Source organism: Eptatretus burgeri, chromosome 6 (assembly GCF_056783735.1).
Source record: "Eptatretus burgeri isolate ZD-2024b chromosome 6, Ebu_testis_v1, whole genome shotgun sequence".
NCBI lineage: Eukaryota > Metazoa > Chordata > Myxini > Myxiniformes > Myxinidae > Eptatretus > Eptatretus burgeri.
In genome coordinates, this window is record NC_140966.1 from 91,373,334 (window position 1) to 91,394,600 (window position 21,267).

General features: G+C 43.8%; 1 protein-coding gene across 4 annotated transcripts in view; it reads left to right on the top strand.

Moving 5' to 3' along the window:
• The first annotated feature begins 3,520 nt into the window (after positions 1-3,520).
• AP3D1 (adaptor related protein complex 3 subunit delta 1) overlaps positions 3,521-21,267 on the top strand; it is a 138,509-nt gene continuing 120,762 nt past the window's right edge. Inside the window, exon 1 of one of the 4 annotated variants that reach the window (XM_085886183.1) lies at positions 3,521-3,917. In XM_085886183.1, coding sequence (XP_085742309.1) covers positions 3,822-3,917 — 96 coding nt within the window. In that variant the 5' untranslated portion in view covers positions 3,521-3,821. Of the gene's footprint in view, positions 3,918-4,006; positions 4,043-21,267 lie in introns of those variants that run through there. The other 3 variants (XM_085886184.1, XM_085886185.1, XM_085886186.1) reach the window with 3 other exon arrangements.

Genomic DNA, 21,267 nt, shown 5'->3' on the forward strand with positions numbered 1-21,267 from the left:
TCAACCGGCTTGGGAGCCTGACCGGCCAGTCACATATGCTTCTCGTTCACTCTCCGCTGCGGAAGAGAACTATGCCCAAATTGAGAAAGAGATGTTCAGGGTGATATTCGCCTTGGAGAAGTTTCACCACTATGTCTATGGATACAAGATTGAGGTGCAGACCGACCATCAACCTCTCGTGACAATTGTCAAGAAACCACTGGACAGAGCTTCATCAAGGCTTCAGTTGATGCTACTTCGACTTATGCGTTATGACGTGTTTGTAAAATACATTCCTGGGAAGCTGCTGTACATTCCAGACACCTTGTCGAGGGCACCGAGCGGCCCGGTCCCGATGTATGACACCGTTGTCGAGGACATGTAGTTGAGGGTGCATCAGCTAATGATCCATCTGCAAGTCAGCAGAGCAAGCTGGACCTGTTGCATGGTGCCACTGCGGATGACACCGATTTACAATTACTGGCCCGCTACATTCTGAGCGGCTGGCCAATGCACCAGACCAACCTTCCCATGTCCATCAGACCTTTCTGGCATCTTCGAGAAGAGCTGCACATGGCAAATGAGATAATTTTTGTTGGTGAGCGTTTGGTAATTCCTCCACACTCTGGTCTGACATTCTGCAGCAAATACACAAAGACCATTTTGGGCAAGAGAAATGTAAAGCCAGGGCACACCAAGTGGTCTTTTGGCCAAGTATCAACTCAGATATACAAAGTCTGGTTGCCAAGTGCTCAGCACGTGCCAAGTTCAGACCAGTTTACATTAAAGAGCCACTTTTGCCACATGATCTTCCCCTGGGCCATGGCAGAAAGTGGGATCGACATTTTACACTTTGCTGGAAAGCATTTCCTCCTGATTGTGGATTATTTCTCCAAATATCCTGAGGTCATGAGCATTTCTGGGCTCACTGCAAAGCACGTCCTTGAAGCTCTGAAGCCCGTGTTCGCCAGACATGGCATACCCAAGGAATTATTTACGGACAACACGCCATTTGCTAGTCCTGGGCTCAGGAAATTCGCCCAGGAATGGGGGTTCAAGGTTACAACCTCCAGCCCCACATGTCCTGAATGGAATGGGCAATCTGAGCGTGCAGCACAGACTAGCAAGCAAGGGCTCAGAAAAGCTGTTGAGGGTGGCCACGACACCCATTTGATGGTACTATCCGACCGGAACACACCACTGGCAGGTATTCCATACCCTCCAGCACAGCTGCTGATGAGCAGGAGGCTCAGAGATCAATTGCCGTGTGGTGACCGGTCTCCGGAACCACAAGTTCCAGTTGCTGTTCGGCGTTTGTTTGTGCAGCAACAGCAACGTGCTAAACATTTGTATGACCGGGGTGCTAAAGAGCGAATGCCATTATTACCGGGGGACAGCGTTCGTGTACAGCGTAACAAGACCAGGGAACCAGCGGTCAGTACGGCTAAACACCAAACGCCACGTTCCAACGTCATCACCACCCAGAGGGGCACGTGTACCGGCGAAACCGAAAGGCATCTCCGCACCATGGATAAGGCTCCTTCGCCCGATGCTACACCGCCGGAGGAATTTCAACAAGAGGAGACCATTTCGCTCCCGGAATCTTTCCCGCCAGAAACAGCAGTACACTCCAACGCACTGCACTTCACCACACTCCAACGCACTGCACTTCACCACACTCCAACGCACTGCACTTCACCACACTCCAACGCACAGCACTTCACCACACTCCAACGCACTGCACTTCACCACACTCCAACGCACTGCACTTCACCACACTCCAACGCACTGCACTTCACCACACTCCAACGCACAGCACTTCACCACATTCCAACACACTGCACTTCACCACACTCCAACGCACTGCACTTCACCACACTCCAACGCACTGCACTTCACCACACTCCAACGCACTGCACTTCACCACACTCCAACGCACAGCACTTCACCACATTCCAACACACAGCACTTCACCACACTCCAACGCACAGCACTTCACCACACTCCAACGCACTGCACTTCACCACACTCCAACACACAGCACTTCACCACACTCCAACGCACTGCACTTCACCACACTCCCGCCGCTCTTCTCGCATCACTAGATGTCCAGAGCGTTTCAAAGACTATGTGATGATTGATCATTGATTTCCAAAGCTAATTTGGATGCTGATGATTTTGTTTTTTGTTTGTTGTCGTTTTCATGATTCTGGGGTTATATCCATTGAAATGGTGGTTCATATGTGCATTGGAGGGGGTAGGATGTTGTGGGTGTGACTACTAGATCTTGTAGATCTGGCATTATCAGAACTCTACGTCATTTCCCTTCTGGGATTATTTAATTATTAAAGCCGTTGTTTTGATCATCACAACCCACTGGGCAGCGTCGGTGTCCGGTGGACGTTGAAGACCCAAACGGTGTCTTTCGTGAAGAGTAGGCCATTGTGTACCGGAACACTGGACAAATTACCAATTCCTGCGCTGACTTCCGCCGGGAAAACAATGGCAAACCACAACAATGGATTTATTTCAGCGACATTGCTTGGGGAGACAGCTTGTCCTCAAAGAGACCCCACCACGAGTCAACAATTTCAACCCCAACGTTGTTCCCCACACTTTATGTATATTAATTCACATCATTCATTAACAGGTTTTTAATAAATTGGTAATTTTTATATTTCCAACACAAACCTGATGCAGATACAATGTTCGGACCGTCCATTTATTACGTACGTACAGGGGGAAGAGGTGAGATCCGGGATAACGGGGGAGTGTGAGGTAGTTGAGGGGAGTGTGAGGAAGTTGAGGAGAAGGGGAGTGAGTTGAGGAGAAGGGGAGTGAGTTGAGAAAGCGAGGGAGTTGAGGAGAAAGGGAGGAAGTTGAGGAGAAAGGGAGGAAGTTGAGGAGAAGGGGAGTGAGTTGAGGAGAAGGGGAGTGAGTTGAGGAGAAAAGGGAGGGAGTTGAGGAGAAAGAGAGGGAGTTGAGGAGAAAGGGAGGGAGTTGAGGAGGGTGTGAGGGAGTTGAGAAGGGGAGTTGAGGGGAGTGTGAGGGAGTTGAGGAGAAAGGGAGGGAGTTAAGGGGAGGGAGTTGAGGGGAGGAAAGGAGGTTGAGGAGAGTGTGAGGGAGTTGAGGGGGGAGGGAGTTGAGGGGAGGGGGAGGGAGTTGAGGGGAGGGGAGGGAGTTGAGGGGAGGGGGAGGGAGTTGAGGAGAAAGGGGAGGGAGTTGAGGGGAGTGTGAGGGAGTTGAGGAGAGTGTGAGGGAGTTGAGGGGAAGGGGAGGGAGGGGAGGGGAGGAGAGTTGAGGGGAGGAGAGAGGAGGTTGAGGAGAGTGTGAGGGAGTTGAGGGGAAGGGGGGAGTTGAGGAGAAAGGGAGGAGAGTTGTGGGGCGGGAGTTGAGGGGAGGGATTTGAGGGAGGGGAGGATGTTGAGGGAGGGGAGGATGTTGAGGGAGGGGAGGGAGTTGAGAAGGGGGGGGCGGTGCCAAAACTTCCGCCGTATTTGCGTATTTAATAAATAGATGACCTGAGACCGTTTACGTTGTCGTGTCGTTACAAAATAGATACGGTCGATGTTCGGCGTTCGTAAATCACTCTCTTTTCGTCTTTAAGTCTCTTGTGAAACCCGAACCTGAAAAGAGAGAGAAGGAAATAGGAAGGAAACGCGGAAGGTGATCTCTGGGTTGTCACATTGCGTCACGTGGTGTTTGCTCCTGGCGCCATCTTTTTAGGATCCTCCGTCGCTCAACGTCTCTGTCCCGCGTGTCCCCGTCTTGGACGCTCTTCGCTCGTCCTTTTGAGCCCACGCGATGCGTCTCTAGTTCCCGGGACGAACACACCGGCCGCCATGGCGCTGCGCATCGTGAAAGGCAGCTTGGACCGCATGTTCGACAAAAACCTCCAGGATCTCGTACGTGGCATCCGAAACCACAAGGATGACGAGGTGGGACACGAAGGGCGCTCGCGGCCGCGATCTCCTCGTCGTTGTGTTCGGTCTTTCCTTGCTCAAAGTCATTGTGACGTCATCTGTTGGACGTGTCCTCACGGATGTCTCGGGTCGAGACCGAGGTGATGCCATTTCGATAAAAACTTGCTCGGGCCTCACGGCTCCTCATACTCCTCACCGGCTTGCACGGCCTGGTGTTGTGATTGTCGTTTCATCATTGACGAGACTACCTGTACCTCGTACCTTTTGCCTCTGTATTGCCTGACAACGACGTTCCTTCGTGTGACGTTTGCAGTTGCAGCAGTTGAGTTCGGCTTCACTGTAAACAGTCGCGTGACATCACGTGATCCAGTATCTGATATATATGTGTATATATGTATTGTTGTGGGCCGGGGTTCGGTGGCGAGGAACGGCCGCCAGATGGAGCAGTAGAGCCGTCTCCCACCGAACACCCGGAATTTAGGTCGTGACTATCGGACAACTCCAGAAGGTCACGGGACCCTTAGCGGACCGTAGTCACCAATATTTTGACGGCGTGGGGTAGGGTTAATTGCCTAATTTCAATATACCTAAGTACCCACGCAGTCTAGCTACCAGGGAAACCACACCCTCGGCCGACTCTGTCCGGACCGAGTCGCAGGTACCGACTCGGATCCGGCGTAAACGAGCGGAGTTACCAGAGCTGCGCCGGTCCCACTGACAACTTACCGGCCCAAACGGCCTCACTAATTCTCAAGTCCGAACCATGCTGGGTCAATCAAAGAAAGGACAGAAACGAACTAGAACATTTAAACAATTATTTTATTTACAGGAATAAAAGAAAGGGACGAAGTGTACACTTATTCACGACTATATGCAAGCAAATATTTACAATGATCATAAACACTTAAACAGTTTTACTAAAAGGACGGCGCTACATACAGGCACACACCCAAAAGAAAAAGGACCCAATTGGTCTTTACCCTCGCAGCCAAGGGGATAGTCGAGCTAGGGGTAAGAGTTCTGTCGGGGTACCTGACCGCGTTCATGCGGCTTGGCCCGCGACTGCACGTGTGGGGCCTGTGGTCCGTGGGAGCTTGGATGGTGGATAGCGGAACCAGGGTCGCTCCTCGTAGAAGGCCAGCGGAGACTCCAGGTTTGAGAGCTCCAGCAGTGACGACAGCGCACCCAAACTGCCTTCCAAGAACTGCTCCCTCCAAAGTACTTCAAATAACTCTCAAGAACCCCCAAGGACACGCAAGAACTTTCTGAACTCTGAACTCTCCGAACTCGAATGAGCACAATAACTTTCCACACACACGCACACTGAGGGTTGCGTCATCCTTTATCGACTGCTCTGAGCGGGGTGGGTCCTTGGTGGAGCTGACACGCTGATCACCCTGATTGGACAGGGACCTCCTTGGGTCCGCCCTTTCTGGGCGAGGTTATGGCCGAGCCGGGAAAACTCCGCCCCCTCTACGCGTGTCTGTGCCCCTCTTGCTAGAGAAACAACAATGTTGCCTCGTGGTGTTGGAATGCAGACCAATTCGAGGAAGTCGAATCAAGCACGCGAGGACCTCACCTCGTATGCTACGGCTGCGAGATGAGGGCGCAAGCGCTGAAAGACACTGTGGCCGCAAGTGGAGGGGATCTGGAGATTTAAATAACCTATCTATAAAATAACTCGGCGCACACACAAAATTCCCATGAGACATCGGGGATGGATTCTAACTACACACATACTTCTCAAAATAACTGAACTACGGGGACTCTGGCTGTTTGTGTGCACAAGGTTTCCAAATCCATAACAATATATATATATATATATATATGTATATATGTATATATGTATATATGTATGTATATATATATATATATATATATATATATATATATATATATATATATATATATATATATATATATATATGTTTGTTTTTGTTCTTTTATACATTCGGACTCTGCAGGAACCAGTGCGACCAAACTTTGCATGGCCTGCTCATCCAGAGGGAGGTCGAGGGCTATATTTGGATAAAAAAAGGGTCTTGTGTGCTTCTACACTGCCTGGGTTTTTTTTTCCCCAGGAGCGATCAATTAATATGTATTGTGAAGATCTTATGTTGAGGTTAGGCTGGTGTTGGCTTAGCGGTTTGGGTGGTGGCTTGGGATCTTCGGGTACTGAGTTTGATCCCCTACCATTGAATTAACACCAGGTGGGTTGACTCAGCCCGTCATCCTTCCGAGGACGGCGAAACGAGTTTTAGCTGACTGTTAATGGGAGCATTGCATCAGTGGCATCGCTGTGCCTTCAAAGGATGGTGCAACCAGCAGTCATGGGCTGCACACGAAGAAGAGGAGTGTTGAGGTTGTACGTAATGATTTGTCGTCGACACACGTTTAATTATCATGTCGTTTACACATGCGCCTGTTATTAAAAATATTGCTTTGCACAGTTTTATTGTAACACCTCGATGTTCAGGCCTCGATCAGGCCTTGTGCTTATACACTGCCTGGGTATTTTCTTTTCTTCCCAGGAGCGATTTGAGTAATATGTATTGTGAAGATCCTATGTTGAGGTTGTGCAAAAGTGATTTGTTGTCAACAACACCAATTTAATTACTATAGTTTTTCCACATGCGACTTATTAAAAAGATTGCTTCACGCAAATTTATAATATCACACTTCTGTGTTCAGGCCTTGAGCCTTGAGAGTATGTTGCTTACACACTGCCTGGGTTTTTCCTTGGCAGCGATTGAGTCATGTGTTTTTTGTTGCAACATTGGTAATTCAAACGAAGCCATAAAGCCAACATTCCCCAATTTGTCGTCCAGTAAATATTTAAATACATATTTGATTTGGTTTCCGTGGGCAACACCAGGTACTTCGACTAGTTGCTACTATGAAGTTTAATTGAAAAATCAGGAAATTGGTGCACAACTATCCCTGCCGAGTAAAGATGTGCAAGGAAGTCTAAAGTTTCGGTTCGTTTTATACTTTTAAGTTCGGTCAAAATTTAGATCTGGAAAAGGTGTGTGTGTGTGTGTGTGTGTGTGTGTGTGTGTGTGTGTGTGTGTGTGTGTGTGTGTGTTGTTCATAAAGCATGATATATCTTCTTTGCTGACTCCCCTACCCCCACAATCACTCTTTCGCTCTCTCTCCCCCCTCCCCGCCTCTGTTTCCGGACGTGTCCTTGCAGTGTTTGTCTCTGGGTGCTATTTATAGTATGACTGATTAGAAAATGGATCAGACATTGTTTTGTTTCCATCTTCACTGTTATTCTATGCAGAATCTTTTTGATGAGATGGTATGAATCGGAATTGAAGCTCCACCACACGTCTGCCTTCCCTTCCTCTCACCTCTCACTGCCTTCCCTTTCCCTCTCCCTCCCTCCTCTTTCACACTCTACCTCCTCACTCTCCCCCCTGTCCATCCCTCACTCTTCTCTCTCTCCTCCCCTATTTTCTCCCCTCCCCCCCCCCCCCCGTTAGTGTTCCTGTCAGTGAAGCGACAGGTGGTATTTGCCAGTATTAAATAAAACAGGACAGACTTAAGGTTAAAGTTTACTTGTCGTTTTTTTGGTATTTGTTTAAAAGTTGCATATGCATGAAGACAACAACTTTCTCTACATTTCAGGACGTCATCATTTAGGAGCTTGCTTAAATAAGACTAGTTCGTGCCCGTAAAAACAAAACAAAAACAATTATTAATAAATATTCAAACCACGAGCAACAAACAACAACCACACAGGCCGTTTCTTCGCTCTCGCGTGCCCGTGCGTGCGTGTCCCGGAAATTCGCATATTATTCGCAATTTAGTTTTAATACCCAATTATTCAATTAGCGCCAACGTATTTTACCTTTTCGCAATGTCGTGGCAAGGAAAAACAAAAAGAGAAGAGAAGAGAGAGAAAAAAATTTACTTCCTGGTTCAGAGCATACCAGCACTCTGATGTTACCAAAATTTATGCACCGTCTTATATGAAAACGATCATAACTTGGGGCATTGTGTTTATCTATAAATGTGCATAAGAAATCGAGAAATAATTCGAATACACGAAGTCATCACTCTCCGGAAGCCCGTACGTTGTAACCGGTAATGGGGAACACGGCTGAGCTTCCCTTCCCCATCGGCCACGCCCACGCAACAACGTGTCCTTTCATTGGTTTGGTAAATAAATGGCCATAACTTAGGAAGCACTTGTCCGATTAATATGAAATCTTGAAAAGGCACATCCTCAGGTCCCCAGCAATATATCCGGCAAGTTTCAATTAGATCGGACCAGTGCTTGTCGAGAAACAGCGGTCACAGACACACACACACACACACACACACACACACACACACACACACACACACACACACACACACACACACACACACACACACACACACACACACACACACACACACACACCACAGAGATTGCTGGAATTATACATAGATAGCTTTCAGGGTGGCTTGCTCATCCAAAGCTTGCGTTAATAAGATAGATAATTTAACAATGCAGAGGCCAGAGCCTCGCCAAGGCATATAGATTACAGTTTCTTTGAGAACCAGAGCGAACTCACTCATTCAATCACTTTAACTGTAAGTGTTCCTGGTATGTCGGGATCATGTATGCCTGGTGTTGGCTTAATGGTTAGGGTGGTGGGCTTAGGAACCGAGTATCCTGAGTTCAAATCCCACTCGGCTGTTGAATTAATACCAGGTGGGGTTGACTCTGCCTGTCATCCTTCCGAGGTCGGCAAAATGAGTGCCAGCATGCTGGTATCCTGTGTCGGAGTGGCGACCCGTCCAGGATTGTGCCCAATAGCCAAGGAGACTGCTTCGGCAGCACCAACGCTCTGCACAGAGTATGGTCCCAGTGGATGGATGGGATCATGTGACATCTGATGAGCATGAACTATTTATTTGCTTATCTAAAGTAGATATGTGTGCGGATTCATCGGCTCTCACACTCACCAGCACACAGATAACCTCTCCCATCCCTTCAAGAGCGGGAAAGATGAATTTTATTTATATATATATATATATATATATATATATATATATATATATATATATATATATATATATATATATATATATATATATATGTATGTATATATTGTTCAGAGAAAATTTCACAATTAATTAGGAAAGAAATCAATGCTTATCCATTTGAAATTGTTTATCTTTCACACCCATTACAAACGCATTCAAAAAATTTTTTGGTCGTTTTACGTTTTTGTGCATTATTGTGTCCAAGGTCTCCAAATTAAGTTCCTCCAATGCTCAACGTGAAAGACAGTCCATCGCATTGAAGACCTAAAAGAGAGGAGTTGGATGAGATGGTTGTGATGCATATCTTGCAAGTATGATGCGTGGGGGTAATCAGATTAGTTTCACTTGGGATCTGTAATGAGTGAGGTTGTTTGACTGCTGTGGTGTTCTGTTTGCTACACTCTGCAAGCGATGCGAAAAACGGGTTTAAGTAATTGGTTCACTTTGCCTGTTTGTCTGTTTGCAATTAATGTCAGTTTATGATCAGGGAACAACTTGATTTCATTTGAATCACAAATTGGAAAACAGACCTCTGGTTGAGCAATACTTTGGCTCTGAATTCGGCCCGATCACACACGCACAGATAGTCTGGCTATTTTTCAGGAGATGCTTAAAATGAGTTTTTGTGGCCAAGTCTGGCATATTAGGTTTCTTGATCTCATTTTGTAGGTTTATATAGTAGAAAAAAATATTAGACCGGGGAACTTTCTCAAAAAGTGTCCAAACTATGAGAAAAATGGCATTTTCCACAATGGCCACCATGAATTTTTGTTATCTCAACTTCTAAACCTCCTAGAAATAAAATGTAGTTAGCTAAACTTAGGTTTTTGGGGTCAAGGAATCCAATTACATACATTTCAACTACCTATATTCATTTCTTTTTGTCAAATAAGTCAAAACGGAGGTATTTAAATGCCAAATACCATTTCATAATGGATATTCTGGGATGGTGATACAATGCTGTTTGTATTCATTTTCGTATTGCCGTTAAGTTCCAGATTGGCATATTCCATATTGTATAAATGCTGTTACAATCACTGATTGTTTTTTTGAATGTTTTATGTAAATATGACTAAGACAAATTCAACAAAAATGTATTTATTATACATTACAGACAAATAACTCGCAATCATATATATATATACACTAGCCCACCAGCAGGTAATCATACAAAATCATCTGTGTACCAGAACATGCACTCATTTAGTGTAAGTGTTCTGTAGTATATGTACATGCATTCTTCCAATGTCTAAATAATGCATTCATTCAATGTCACTGTCGTCACTTGTGGCAACATCTTCTGTGTTGCAGCAGTCGTTGCTACATATGCATACTGCCATACACGCACGTCCTTGTTGTCTACATCGACATCTCTTCGTGCTGCACGGAGTGGAAGATTTGCAAGAACACTTGACGAGATCCAGCACTTTACTAGGTGCACGTGGTTGGGACATCCAAACATTGGATATGTCGCCTCTATGTACAGCCCAACTGTGGCCATGCGGGGAAGGGGCTTCCATTTCTTTTTCCAGGCTTCTCTTCCAGATAGCAGTCTGATAGTTCGCTCGGCCGATATGCATAATTGCGCTGTCATGGCATGGAGGTAGCTTGGTGATATCTGTTGTGTGTCTATTCCATTTTTCACTGCGTACATCGTTTGTGTTGCTACGTTACGATGAATGGTACAGGTGACGTATCGCCTTCTCTGTCTGCTTCAGTGTTTCATCATCTGGATCAAAGTTCTCTCCAAGTGTCTTCATGGCCTGGCAGAATTCGTCATTTCCTTCCAGAAGGTTCAGTGATTTCTTTCCATGTCCAGCGAATCTACGTGTGGAATCGCATCCACTGAATGCATGCATTCCAGGTAGACCAGCACATACATCAGGACCTAGATTTTCAGCAATACTCGTCACATTGATGTACGACCATGCCTTGTTCTTCTGTACTCTGAAGAGCAGTGGTAGTTGTTCTTTGGAACAGAGGAAAACCGACAGCACCAATACATCTGTATCAGGTGACCTGGTCAGGATTGGTGTATCGCTCTCTAAGCTGGCATGTTTCGCATGCAGGAGAAGACGGGTGTCGGCCTCTTCATGGTCACACGTGAGGTCATCTTATGGTATGCTAGCATTACATCCTGCATCACTTCTGGCTAAGTGAACGCATGTCTTGCCCGATGTAACGTGCACTGTTCTGTTAGCTAGCAGTGTAACAAATTCACCCTCTCCATCATCTGTCCATGTCTTCAGCAGGAACGTGAGGAGCTCCTCATTGTAGGGTCCACATCGTAGAGCTTTCTTGTACTGCTTGGGGACTGGTTGGTTCCCAGACTTGATGCTGTAGTGGAGTACACCTACGACGTCATCTCTCCGTGCATGCTCGGCATGCTTTATGGAGACCAATGGATATGTATCCACAATCCAGTGAACAATGGCTGCATTCCCTGTTCCTTTAAGCAGCAACTTGAAAACCTGCAGTGCCAGATGATCGTATGTGTTCTTTGGATCCAATGACTGCAGTACAGCCATAGCGTCTACTATGTGTTTTCTCTAATGTGTAGGACTTGTAGCAATGCTGGTGACTGATGATACTGCATACTTCGACTGGTAATGGATGAGTTCCTTCAATGTACGGATGGAGTTGATCATACACATGGTCTTTTAGTCGCTTTGCAGAATCGCATAGTTTTGTCCAGGCTCCTTCTGTGAATGCTTGTTCCTTCCCTAGTGCAGAACTGTACCCATGGCAGACACACTCATCCCATCTTATGTTCGCCATACCTGCAAATATATAAAATATAATATATTTACACACTATCTTTGAAAATCACTTTGGATCGACATATGTGTCGCAAAATATGCGTATTTGGCACGAAAATGGTGGCCATTTTGTTTTTTTTCATAAACAAATGAGCAAATGTAGTTGATATGTAGTTAATTGGATTCCTTGACACCAAAAACCTAAGTTTAGATACCTAAATTTTATTTCTAGTAGGTTTAGAAGTTGAGATAATTTGAAAATGAATTTCGTGAAAATTGATGGCGGCCATTTTGGAAAATGCCATTTTTCTCATAGTTTGGACACTTTTTGAGAAGGTTCCCCGGTCTTATTTTTTTGTACTCTACAAACCTACAAAATAAGACCAAGAAACATAATATGCCAGACCTGGCGACAAAATATTTTTTTTTTCAGAATAGCCTCAGGACAAAGAGGAGTGAGATAATGTTTTACTCTGTCTGCCTGCATGGCAATCAAAATTGAAAATAATTCCAAACCAGAAACTTACTGGTTTTAATGATGTTGTAAAAGACACAAACAACAGGCACGAATAACTCGCATAACATATTAAATACGGTGGTGTAAAAGATGCTGCACAAAAGGCAGTAAACTTCTGAATTTTTTTTCCTATGACCTTTACAATCTTTATTTTATTTCAATTGAATTATATACTTGAACACTAGAACTTTCAATTTTGGCACTTTCAAGAAACCTTTCGTTTAGCAGTGTTTTTGAGCAAATCTTAAACGGCATTTTACGTCATCACAACCAATCAAATTCATGCTTCCGTTTAATAATACCTTTTAAGAAAATACCTTTCCCTGCACAGTCGGTATTCTATAAACTCTCTACTTATGTAAAGAAATATGACTAATGCTTTATATTTTATAACCTTTGATTGCCAAGTGAGTCAGAGTCTATGCAGCTTCAGAAATCAGACTTTGCACACATTATTTGCATTTTAATGAGGAGTCTTATTCCATCGAGTATTTGTAATCATTTGTTCATGAAAGCGTATGCTTTCCAGTCCATTTGTATAACCTGATGAAAATGAAAAATTGGCTTGAATCGATGAGGTAGGTTTATGTGTTTAGATCTTGGAGGGAATTTTGTTTTTGTAATGTTGGTAAACCAATACCCACAATGATGTGTTTCCCACTTTTAATGCAAGCATCAAAAATGAACATTGTGGCAAATGAGATGATAACAAAGAGGGTGAAACGGCGGGATTTATGAAATTTCTAGTCTGCAAAATCATCGAGTCTGTTGAAATTTACAAACAATTGGCTGCAGAATATGGTGGTATTCGGCTGTAAAGGAAATCTTTATTTATTTATTTATTTATTTATTTAAAAAAAGTACATTGGGACAAAAAGTATGTGATGAACAAGGCTACTAGGAATGGCGTCCTGCGTTGGCTAGGTGTACACGCCCTAAGGATTTGGTACGCTGAAGTCATAAGAAGTTTCCATTCAAATGCGACAAGTGTTTTGAGTTTTCAAAGCTAGATGATGCATGAAAAGTAATGGAAGTATATATTTTTTTGTAAAAAACCTACAAGCTTAATTGTGAGTTTAAACAAAAGATGATTTCTATTTGAAGCACCCTCATAAGTTGAAGGATTGTGCCTGACTTGGATATTGCAAATCTTGCATTGTATTGTCTGTCCTGCATTGCCTAAAAGTTGGAAACATTTACCATCTTTGGACATTTGGACAATTTATTTTATATCATTCATTATTGCCCATTTGGACGCTTCGGCCGAAAAAATATAATGTTGAGTTTCCGGTAACCTGACCTATTCCTGTTGACCCCAACTTTTATTATTATTATTATTATTATTATTATTATTATTATTATTATTATTATTATTATTTTGCCAGGGTTTACTTTGGAGGGCGGAAATTTTATGTCTGCTATGAATGGCATTACTCTGGGCCATTGTTGACCACTGTGGTCTCCACAGAGAAAATCAGTGGCTGTTTATTTCAGTTAAGGGGTCAGAAAGTTTTATCAACATTTTAAAAACATTGCACAACCCACCTGGGACACATCGATGGTGTCTTGTTCAAAGTCGGAAAATGGACCCTGGATAGACAGACATTCCCCATTTTGACAGAACTCATGGTTGCCGTGCAGACATTTGATGTTTGTTCTTTTCACTTAAAGTGCCGATGTAGTCACCAAGACGCACAAGGTGTCAGACCCATGAAGTCTGCATTTGACATACTTATGTGTGGTGAAAAACGGCGACCACCAAAAAACAACTAAAAGGTATGTTGTGAAGACGAAGCTTATTGTGAACATCAGTGTAAAATCGAAAACAAAGTGCAAATTAATATTTTAAAATATAGACCTGAATTTCTTGAAAGTTATTTTAAGCCAGTTTTGTTACAAAGCAAGAAAAATTGCAACATCTTATCATTATTTCAGTTTCGTGTGTGCCTTTATTAAAGGTACTGTACTTTGTTAGGGGAGGGGCCTGTTTATACCCGACACAGTCCAGTATGCACATTTTATTTTATATCAGCAAATACCACCTGTCGCTTTGCTGACAGGAATACAGGGGAGGAGGGGTGGGGAGTGGGGGAAGTGAAGAGGTGAGGAGAGAGGAGGGAGGGAGGAGGAAAAGCAGAGTGGGAGGAGAGGAGGAGGAGGAGGAGGAGAAGAAGATTGGAACCATACTCTGTGCAGAGCGTTGGTGCTGCCTAAGCAGTCTCCTTGGCTATTGGGCACAATCCTGGACGGGTCGTCACTCCGACACCGGATACCAGAATGCTGGCACTCATTTTGCCGACCTCGGAAAGATGACAGGTCGAGTTAACCCCACCTGGTATTAATTCAACAGCTGAGCGGCATTTGCACTCAGGACCCGAGGATCCAAAACCCGCCACCCTAACCAATAAGCCAACACCAGGCATTAGAGGGGAGTGGGGAAAAGAGAGGTGGGTATATATTGGTGGGTGGGGGGGGGGTGTATAACTATTGCTATGTTGCTGTATTATGCAGATTAAATTTAAAGTGCATTAGTTGGTGGTGGTGGGTGGGTTAAACCTTATTTTGAGGAGTATGTACTTCATGGATACCCCCAAAGGGCATAATCTATGATTTTTGTCAACTGGAAAGGGTCTAATATCTGAATATACCATTGTTTTTCAGGGATGATGAATGGGAGATTAGCATTCTTCAATTCCTTCACATGTCCTGTTGAGCCATGTTAATGATATGCTGTCTTTATCACTGCTGAGACCAGCTTCACTGTTTAAAGGAAACTGAGTAGAGATACTAAATTGGTATGATTTAATCCTCTGACTTGTGTACACAATACTGTTTACCCCTAATTTTGTATCTCACGTTGGACATGTTAAAGTTCATGTTTCTACATCTTTTCAACTATCAAGGTACACTTTCTGGTTGTAAAGGTGTAGAATCTGAAATACTTTACAGCTTCCATTTAAATATGTCCAAAAAAAATCCCTACCTACCTACCCCATTTATTGAGCAGCATTTTACCGGAAACCCAACATTTTTTGGGGGGTTGTAGGGGCGGGGGGGGTGCTTTATGAGGATCTGCTCCATATTAGTTTGTTATTGTTATTTTTTTAATTTACACTTGCAATCACACATAGACTCTGTACACGCAAGGGCTGTCTCCATAGCAGTTGGTTATTCTGAGGCACAGATTTGCATTATTGCGTCTTATTTTGACTGGGCTGTGAATGTCATGACTGACTCAGGCAGAAGTTCAATGAACATTTCAGTGAAATTTAAGCCATTGTAGTATTTCAAGAATTGGATGGCAGGCATTTATTGGCCAGTATTTTATTGTTGTTTCAAATTATTTGTCGGGCGGGGGGGGGAGGTTCTATTTTCTGTGCCACTTGAAAGACTCCCGGTTCTAGGCTTTTGCTTTCATCTTTTTCTGAATTCGGGCATTTTCATATTGAGAGCATCAAAGCAGAACAAAGGTTGTGTTATTGGAGAGAAGTGTGCTGGGTTGGGTGAACATCACTGTCAAATAAATGCATTGGAAGGAGCAGATATATTTATTACATTATATTATATATGTAATCGAACGCTTATTCGTCTGTCTGTCTGCATAACATTCTTTTCCATCCATTAGTGGGACAGCTGGCTTTACTCCACCCACAATTATAACCTGAAAAATCGTACGGCCACTATGTTGGTGCCTTGCAAAGCAAAAACCTGTTCGGAGCTGTCATGTTCACAATCGTCATGCCTTCTCTCATAGTTTGCCCTTCAGTGTAAAATGACTTACGTGGCTGTTAAAAGGTTCATCAAATATTGTAAGTTTGGACCAATAGACCTTGGGAAGGCCACAGTAAGTATAGGTCTCAGGCTTCAGGCCTCTGGTGTCAGCCAACGGGCCAGTGCAATTGGAATCTATCCGTGTTGTATAACCATGATGTATTATATATGCACATAAGCGGTGAACACGTTTTTGCTTCAAACCCAGTTTTGGTCTTTGTCTGAGGAGTTGCCTGAATCTCATAAAATTGTGAAAGAAAGCATTCGTAATTATTTTCTTAAACTATGTGTAAATATGCATCAGGAAGAAGATAGTTGCTTTGGGGTTGTTTATTGGCACAATTAGGCAGCTCGTGGTCACTTGAGACTTGCAATTTGATGGGGTTTCCGCATTTCTCATGGGATTGAGTTGGACAGGTGACCGTGATCGGCCATGAAATGTAAGAGCCATACAGTCGCTGATTTCAATCGTTTCTGTGAAGTCAGTGATACAACAATAGGGTAGGGGACAGACTTAAATATTCCACTGTTTTGATGAGGTAATGAACTATGTAGTGATCAATTTTGTTCGGAGGCTGGAAGGGGAGGATGGGGGAGTTGGAGCTGTGGTGAGAACATAGATGGACCAGTGGGCCAGAGTGTGGAGGTTGAAGTTTTTTTTTTTGGGGGGGATGGTGTGAGGAGGGGGTTTGAAGGCTTGTTTAGGTGAGGGAGTTGAAGTCTTAGCGGTGGGAGAGGGAAGTTGAGGACTTGGGGTTTGTAATGGGAAAGGGGGGGGGGTTTGATGACTTGGGGTGGGAGTTGAGGACTTGTAGTGACATTTTATATTGCGTGGATTTTCCATGGGCCACTGCTCATTGTATTATATTATATTATCTGTTATATTATTGTTATGCTTGTGGAGTAGATGGAAGAATTTCATGGGAAAGATAGGATTTGTATAGAGCAACTTGATCTGTGGGCGTGTAGGAGACATCTCAATGTAAATTAAGTCGGGAAACTGTGAGCTGGGGGTGGTGGTGCTGTGTTAATTAGGTAGGGTTTAAGGATAATTTCTGCCAATTTGTGATTACCCTTCTGTGACCTTTTCCTATGTCTTTGCATTTCCAAGTTGGCGATTAAAATGGAATTGAGTCCTTAAAACAACAACTGAGCCAGACATTTCCGAGCAGGCGAAAACCCCACCTCCAGGAATGCCAACTAGCAAGCCACACCCCCGGAGTGGATGATTGGGTGTGACATGAAGAAGGGGGGCGGGGGGAGTTAGGATCGGAGTTGAGACATGTAGGAGAAGGAGCGGGGCAGAAGCCAGTGAGGAGACGGCGGTTGGAAGAGAAGGGCATTACAGCTAGCTTTTCCTCGACATGGTGAAGAAGGCTGCACGATTCTCGTGTTCGCACTGAGGTGAATTTGCTCACGTGATGGAGCAAGACATTGGCCACGGACTGTTGGCTGGGTTGTGTGAGACGTGCCTCCAAAGCCTCGTGTTCTGCCATCGGGGAAGAAGACTGTGCCATTCTGCAGAGGAGTGGCGTCGGCAAATGCGATTGATGAAAGAAGCTGCACGGTGGTTTTTGAGCCCTGGTGTTGAGTACCACCACCAGAATTTCCCTCCCAGAGAGCGGCTGGGCGCCATTTTGGGTGCGTTTTCCCACGCAGTAACGATGTGGTTTGGCGAGCCCCAAGCTTCAGAAATTCATCTCTGGGCACACAGCTGAGTGCCGGGACAAAGGAGGGATTTTTGTTTTGTTTTATCTGTTCCCTTGTCTGCATTAAAGTCTGTGTGGAGGTGCCTCAAAATTTGATTTAGTTCACCTCATGTTCCGTTTTTATTATTACACTTTGAATTATTACCATTTGTAACTATTTCATTTATTTTCATTAAACCCCATATTTATTTAAGTTGCTTGTGTTGTTTATTTGTCGTGGGTTCGAGTATAAACTCGTGTCCTCCATCCTTTCCGCCCTCCCATCCCGCCATGCCAATAATCTCGGCTATCCCTCCAGGTAGGGGCAAACCCCCTGGACACGACATTATATTTGGAGCAGGCAAACCTTGAATGTGCTGGATGGGTAGGATAAAGGCTGCAACCAAGCTGTCTTTGCCAGAGCTTTGGGAGGCAGTGCAGGAGAGGGATTTTTGGTGAAATCTGATCAAGAACGTCACCAGAAGTTGGACACTACTTTACGGAACTAGATAATTATATCTCAGATTATATTATACGAGTAGATCACCTAGTTCCACCAGTTTGATGCCGATGTACATGGAAACTAGCTATTGATTTTCAACCTATCATGAAGTAGCTAATAGAGAAGTGCCTCTGTAATGTGAACAGTGCCCAAAGCGAATTAAACTCTTTGAGAAAGGGAATCGACCTATTTAAAACTAGAAGGGCACTCTGTAGAGCACATACCTCTGCCACGCAATGCCTGATCCATGAGAGCTTATCGGGGCCCATGACATTTATGAGATATCGTGCTGTATATCGTTTTTGACCCTATCTATCAATGATGAAGAATCATTTTGAAAATTAAATAATTCTCGGATTCAGATCTTCTCCAAAATCAAATCAATTCGTCCTTGACACACACACACACACACACACACACACACACACACACACACACACACACACACACACACACACACACACACACACACACACACACACACACACACACACACACACACACACACACACACACACCGTGTCCACCAAGCTTTATCCGAATCCGTCCACAACTTTTTGAGATCGTTTTAGCCCAATCTCTCAATGGTGAAGAGTTACTTAAAAAATTCTAGTTGTCGGTTCCGGTTCCGGATCTTCACAAAAATCTAATCAGTTTGTCTGTGTCACAAACCGAATCTGCCCACAAAATTTCATCCGGATCCGTCCACAACATTTTGAGATATCCTGCACACAGTCAAACAGACAAACAGACAAACAAACAGACAGAAAGGGGTGAAAACATAACCTCCTTCACCTTCGGTTGTGGAGGTAAAAATAACAAAAAAAAAAACTGTGCTTCTGTTCACACAAGGATTGTCGCCATGTGAGCACGTTCTTTTGTACGCCTCACGTGTGCATGGAAAGAAAGTGGAAGCTAACTAGGAATCGCAGGTTCTCTTTGTGAGGGAATTTGTTCCGAATAGTGTGGAATATTTGCTCGGAACGTCTTTCGACAGCATAGTAGTCACTAACTTAAGAATGCGACAGTTTCCCAGTGAAGTAAATTGACGGAAAGGTAGTTATACTTTGGACAATTCCAGAAAAAAATCCCAAAACTCCATAAACAAAATTATCCAAAAGCAAAACTCAATTGGTGGAGGTTCATCGCCTCTGCTGATAAAGCGACAGAGCTTGAACTGTGCTGGTGGCACTTCGACTGTGCATAAATATTGAGCTCGTACTGCGCACTCATTAGCCTGTGAACGTGAAGCAAAAAGTGCATTAAAGCAATTGGTTCACTATGTCTGTCTGTCTGTCTGTCTGTCTTGTCTGTCCTGTCTATCTGCAAACGTCAGTTTATTTTCGAGGAACAACTTTGTCAATAGAATTGGTCAGTTTTTATTGGTTTCAGATGATTCCTACTTTGAACAGGAATTGGAACATAAACCTGCAGTTTAGCAGTACTTTGGCACCAGATTTGCAAATTGTACGGATTCTCGTTCTGATCGCGCATTCGCAGAGAGGATTGAGGTAATGTTTTTATTTATTTTGTCTGGCACTCAAAATTTGAAAATCATTCCAAACAGGTTTTTAAAGATGTTATAAAGGACACAAACAATAGGCACGAATAACTGATGCAACGTGTTAAGGGTGGTGGTGGTGGTAAGAAGCATCACGAATGGTGGTAAACTTTTGAAAAGTTATTTTTCCATAATGTTTAAAACGCTTATTTTATTTCAATTGAATTGTAATCACTGTAGGACACTGAAGAACACAAACTGAACACGAGAAAACAAATCGCTTCGTTGGCACTTTCAAAAAAAAAACCTTCCGTTCAGCATTATTTGCCCAAAATATTACAGCATTTTACATCATCTTGACCAATTAAATTTGCCGCTCACAGACCCTACTCATTACCTTTTTTATTTTTTTTTCTCAAGACTGTGTGGGGTATGGTGTTCCATGAACTCTCTAGTTCTTCATTTAATAAATTTATCTATCTGTTTGTAAGCACAACCCACAAGCAGAAAATATCTTGTCGCGCAACCCCCAGCTTTGTGTAGATTGAGACAATATATATGACATGGATTCTATCTGTCGTCATGCTATGCGCAGCTAGGTGCCGAGCTCTGTCTATAATCCAAAAGGATGTTCAAGCAATCGTAGATAGTAGGGGGAACTATGCTGTGCTGTTTGTACTCCAACATGGCTGAACTCTTTTCTCTGTCTGTAACATAATGAACCTGCCATTGAGGCTTTAAAAATTCTGCAGGACCCCCTTGATGTCACAGTGAGCTGATCATACTGGTGCTGTCATTATGCTTAAAAGGTTGGAAAACAGACTCTTTCTTTTTTATTTAGTTATTTATTTTTATGCGTATCACGGATTGTTTGTCGCCACTCCAGGCAAGGGAGAAGATTTATCAGGTCTGCTGGTGTTCTTTTCATTATTATCTGACACTTCTTGAATGTAATGGAATACAACAATATTTTCAGGTCTCTTGTATCATTCTGAGCACACACAACCTGTGGTCATAGCAGAAGTTGTGACCATATGCAGTTGAGGAAGATGGTGGGGGACTTGATGATAAGATAATTGAGTGATTTTTTCAAGAGCGAGGCTGGCGTCTTGTTTAAATGCCTATTTGAAGGAAATGTGCTTTATATTTGTTATCTGAGGAGATACTGCAGTTTGTATGTGTGCAAAATTGCTGATGTGCTAAAAATGTGCTTTTCAAAAGAAAAACAATTGGCAGTTAGAGTTGGTATAAACATTCATGATATGACGTTTCCATTACAAAGTGGGAGCGTTGAGAGTTATCGCCACGAGAAAGAATCTGAGCATAGTGGAGGTGGTTCTCTCTCTCTCTCTCTCTCTCTCTCTCTCTCTCTCTCTCTCTCTCTCTCTCTCTCTCTCTCTCTCTCTCTCTCTCTCTCTCTCTATCTCTCTATCTCTCTATCTCTCTATCTCTCTATCTCTCTATCTCTCTATCTCTCTATCTCTCTATCTCTCTATCTCTCTATCTCTCTATCTCTCTATCTCTCTATCTCTCTATCTCTCTATCTCTCGTGCAGCCTGTGGCTGCTGGTTGCATCATTGGGTGAGA